The following is a 5000-nucleotide window of genomic DNA, read 5'->3' as shown; positions in this document are numbered from 1 at the left end:
GGCGGCAGTTAGAAGTCTAAAAGGAATCGGTATTTCGACTGAGACATACGGAACATTTTTGACACCTGTAATTATGGAAAAGATCCCACAAGAGTTACGCCTCATCCTGAGTCGCGGCACATCAGAAGATTGGGACCTTGATACAATCATCAAGTCTTTCACAGAAGAATTGCAAATTCGAGAAAGATGTGCTTTGGGAACGGTAACTGAGCAAACAAAGTTAAAAGAAAAACGAGATTTTGGTTTTGGAATTCGCACAGGTCAAAACAAAAGACCCCCCACATCGTCAACCCTGGTTGCAAACAACGAGAGACTGCCGCTATCTAAGGATAAATGGTGCACTTTCTGCAATGGACCTCATCCAACTGTCAAATGTTCTGTTGTTACCGATCCAGAATCTAGAAAGAAAATTCTACGTCAAAAGGGAAAATGTTTTGGTTGTCTGAGGAGCGGTCATGTGAGTCGAGATTGTCAAGCAAGGTGTCATCGTTGTAGTGGGAAACATCACGTGGCTTTGTGCAGCGTTCAACACTATCCAGATTATCCAATCACGACCAGAAGGGCTAGAGACAGCAATCAAGAACAAACTGTGAGTACAAACTTGTATTTTACTCAAGACGTTAATAACAAGTGCATCTTGTTACAAACGGCCAGAGCTAACGTCAGAGGTCCTCATGGAGGAAATTCTTGCAATGTGAGAATCCTTTTTGATTCATGTTCCCAAAAGTCCTATATAAGCTCACGGTTAAGGAGCAAATTGAGCTTACGACCAATTGGTCCCATCACAAACCAGACCATTGAAATTGCACAACAGTGTTTCCCACTTTTGCAAGGTTTACCTCTGGCTGATCACTCACGAGGTGATGAGGATCTAGAAATTGATGTCATGATTGGAGCAGATCATTACTGGTCTGTGGTTCAGAATCACGTGGTAAGGGGGGAGCTACATGGACCAGTGGCAATTCGTACAAGATTAGGATATGTATTGAGTGGTCCTGTGAATGCGGCAAGTGCGAATACACAGTTATCAACTGTTAACGTGTCCCATGTTATGAAAACTGAATGTCAAATCATTGAAGAGAACTTAGTTTCAGATGATTTCTTACTGAAAGAGGAGCTAAGTAAGTTTTGGGACTATGACACTCTTGGAGTAAAGGATAGAGAGGGAGATTTTCTTGAAGACTATCTTACCAAAGTGAAGTTCAATGGAATCTGTTATGAAGTGTCTCTTCCCTTCAAGACTGAACACCCAATTATTCCAGACAATTACTTGTTGGCACAGAATCGCCTTGTTTCTTCATTGCAAAGATTAAGGTCCAAGCCAGAATTGCTCCAACAATATGACAGTGTCATCAAGGAACATTTAAATGCTGGTGTTGTTGAATTGATTGATAAGAGTCATGATTTAGATACCCTTCCTGGAACTGTACATTACATTCCTCATAAAGAAGTATTGAAAGAAGACAGAATCACTACTAAACTACGTGTGGTTTATGACGCCAGTGCTAAATCCCGCAATGAACCAAGTTTGAATGACTGTCTCCTACCAGGTCCAGCCTTAACTCCATTGATCTTTGATGTCTTGCTGAGATTTCGCCTCCATAAAGTGGTTTTGATTGGTGATTTAGAAAAAGCATTCTTGAACATTGAAGTCAATCCAGCAGAGAGAAACTTGTTAAGGTTCCTATGGGTAGATGACATCAACTCCCCGAACCCAGAAGTGATCACACTGAGATTCACTCGTCTTGTTTTTGGTCTAGTTTGCTCTCCATTTATTTTGAATGTAACATTGAGGAACCACTTAACAAGGTATGAGAACATTGATCCTGAATTTGTGGCTGCTGTTGTGAGAGCTTTGTATGTTGATGACTTTGCATCTGGTGAGAACTCGGTAACGAAGTGTTTTGAACTTTACCACAAGTTGAAGTTGCGGTTCAGAGAAGGAGGTTTTAATATGAGAAAGTGGGCATCGAACAGTGAAGAGTTAACTGAAATGATCAAAAGAGCAGAAGAATCTTTGTCTTGGGAACCGGAGCTGTCTTGTAAGGCTACTCCTACATTGACCGAGCCGAACATTGAGGAAGAAGATTGGACAGTGTCAAATTCAAACAACAATGTGAGCGAAGAAACCGTTGTCAAAGTAATGGGAGTTCAATGGGATCGGATGGAAGATAATTTCGAGTTTGATCTTGCTACCTTTTCTAGACAAGCCTTAGAGGGAACTTTCACTAAACGGACATTATTGAGCAGTACTGCTCGATTCTATGATCCATTAGGCTTGCTGTCACCAGTTACCTTACCCTTAAAGTGCATGTTCCAAGAAATTTGTCATTTAAAACTTGGTTGGGATGAAGCTTTGCCGGAAGGTCTCGCGTCGCGCTGGAAGGAGTTACTACAAGACATGTGGGAAGTCTCAAACATTGTAGTACCTCGTTGCATCCTGGGTGATGTTCAAGTCGAAGACGTCACGTCTATTCAACTACATGGGTTCGCAGATGCTAGCAAGTCTGCGTATGGAGCAAATGTCTACATCAGGTTGACAACCTCTGGAACCAGTTCTGTTTGCCTTCTAGCGTCCCAAACAAGAGTTGCTCCCTTGATCGGTGAATCAATCCCTCGACTGGAGTTAATGGCCGCCTTGACACTTGCGAATTTGATGACAGCCGTGCATGAGGCATTGACCTGCACTATGAAGATAGACGCTGTTTTCAATTGGACTGACTCTCAGATCGTGTGGTGGTGGATCAATAGAGAGTTTAAACAATTCAAGCTGTTTGTTCAGAATCGAGTTCAGAAGATTCGAAGTCTGTGGAGTAAGGATCACTGGAGATATTGCCCGTCTGAGTCTAATCCTGCTGACATAGCGTCGCGAGGGTCAAAGAGTTCTGTTCTCGCTCACAGTGATCTATGGTGGAAGGGAGCTCCATTTCTGAAAGAAGGAGAAGTTCAGTGGCCAAACCTACCTGATAATCCAATCGGTGAGAGTACATTCCCAGAAGAAGTAACAAAGGAATTGAGAAGGAAACCTGAAATTTCAAATGTTATGACAGTATCCGTGCAGTGCTTTCAGAACATTTCAGAAGTCATCTGTCCAGAAAGATTTAGTAGTCTCAGTAAACTTGTCAGAGTAACCGCTCTTGTGCTGAAATTCATCCAGAAGCTCAAGAGGAAGATAGAAATAACTGACATCAGTATGGAGGATCAGAATATTGCTACGAATCTTTGGTACAAAGACGTTCAAGCCAAACTTGAAGGAAAGGAGAAATCAAGTTCGACTTGGGACCAGTTAGGAGTCTTTAAGGATGCCAACGGACTTCTGCGATGCAAGGGACGAATCCAGAAGTCTTCACTTCCATACTCAACAAAACATCCCATTCTGTTATCTAGAAAGCAGCATTTCACTAAGCTCGTGATTATGCAGTCCCACGAAAACGTGAATCACAATGGAGTTGGAGAAACTCTTACTGAAATCCGATCACAATTCTGGATAATCAAAGGAAGGCAAGCTGTTAAGGATGTACTTTCCAAGTGTGTTACGTGCAAGAAATTACAAGGAAGAGCCTACAGCTCTCCACCTACTCCACCACTACCTGCATTCCGAGTTTCAGAGGAAATGGCTTTCTCTAAAGTAGGTGTGGACTTCGCCGGACCCTTGTACGTGAAGCATATATCCTTATCCAAGGGAGAAATGCACAAGTGTTACATTGCTCTGTTTACATGTGCTAGTACAAGAGCTTTACACCTTGAACTTACGCCGGACCTCTCCGCCAATTCGTTCTTAAGAGTGCTGAAGCGATTCTTCGGTAGAAGAGGACTACCGACCCTGTTCATTTCAGACAACGGGAAAACTTTCCGAGATGCAAAGGTTAAGAAGTTTGCTCTTGATCGGAACATTGACTGGAAATTCAATGTACCCACAGCCAGCTGGTGGGGCGGATTCTTCGAAATCTGTGTGAAACTTGTGAAAAGGTGTCTCAAGAAAGTGCTCGGAAATGCGAAGTTGAGTTATGAAGAGTTAGAGTCAGTGCTGATCGAAACTGAAGGCGTTTTGAATTCTAGGCCATTGACCTATGTCTACGATGAGCTAACAGAAACTCCACTTACGCCTTCTCATCTTGTAATTGGTCGTCGACTTCTAGATCAATCTCCTGCCATCACAGTACCTGTAAACACTTTGCCTAGACGAGAGAGATATTTAGACGGTCTTCTCACCCATTTCAGAAATCGATGGAAGAAAGAATATCTTACAGGTATCCGCGAGTACCAGAAACTCAAGGGAGGTGAACCAAGAAGAACAATTCAAGTAGGCGACGTTGTGCACATCTATGCTGACAAGACACCCAGACAACAGTGGAGAATGGGGAAAGTAGAGAAACTGTTACAGGGACAAGACAACGTTGTGCGCGCAGCAGAAGTGGTAACAGTAGATAATTCTCTCCGCAAGACTTGCTTAAAACGTCCAATTCAAAAGCTCTATCCTCTTGAAATCAACGTGTGTGACGAACACGTAACTAATGCGAGAACAGGACAGTTTGACAGTGGAATGAACATTCAGATAGTTAGAGATGAAGACATCCCTACAGTGATCACTGCTCCATGAACTGTCTGACCGTATCTTGAGCGTTTGACACTGAGGCTAAAGAGCTAAATTAGGTTTTGCGTTAAATCAGTCTTATTTGTTTAAACTTTCTTGATTGACTTCGACGTCAATCAGGGGGGAGTGTGTTGAAAACTGGAAACTAGTGTTACACGAGCTTTAGTTTGATTGACATGTGACAGGAATTAGATCTGATCGAGTTTTTGGCGGTAATATATTTTGTGTATTGGCGGAATTATATCTCGGAAATCTTAGGAAATCGTCTCTACCAGGAATTGTATTCTAAAAGGAAGTCATCTATCATTAAAGAGTTTGGATCATTAAAACATGGCAGCTACAGTAAAATGCCAGGACAGTTTAGATAGGAAATAGCGGCTGTACAGGAGAAGTTTGTTTTTGGGAT

At 42.3% G+C, this 5000-nt stretch overlaps 1 protein-coding gene across 1 annotated transcript in view; it reads left to right on the top strand.

Annotated features, from left to right (window-relative positions):
* The window catches only part of LOC138055690 (uncharacterized), a 5364-nt gene extending 764 nt beyond the window's left edge, over nucleotides 1–4600 (top strand). Inside the window, exon 1 of the mRNA XM_068901572.1 lies at nucleotides 1–4600. This exon is cut by the window's left edge and continues 764 nt beyond it. Within this exon, the coding sequence (XP_068757673.1) occupies nucleotides 1–4600 (4600 nt within the window).
* The last annotated feature ends 400 nt before the right edge of the window (nucleotides 4601–5000 follow it).

This window comes from Montipora capricornis, chromosome 7 (genome assembly GCF_036669925.1).
Source record: "Montipora capricornis isolate CH-2021 chromosome 7, ASM3666992v2, whole genome shotgun sequence".
NCBI classification, from domain to species: domain Eukaryota; kingdom Metazoa; phylum Cnidaria; class Anthozoa; order Scleractinia; family Acroporidae; genus Montipora; species Montipora capricornis.
The sequence above is the reverse complement of the archived record's forward strand: the minus strand, read 5'-3'. Positions and strand labels throughout refer to the sequence as shown.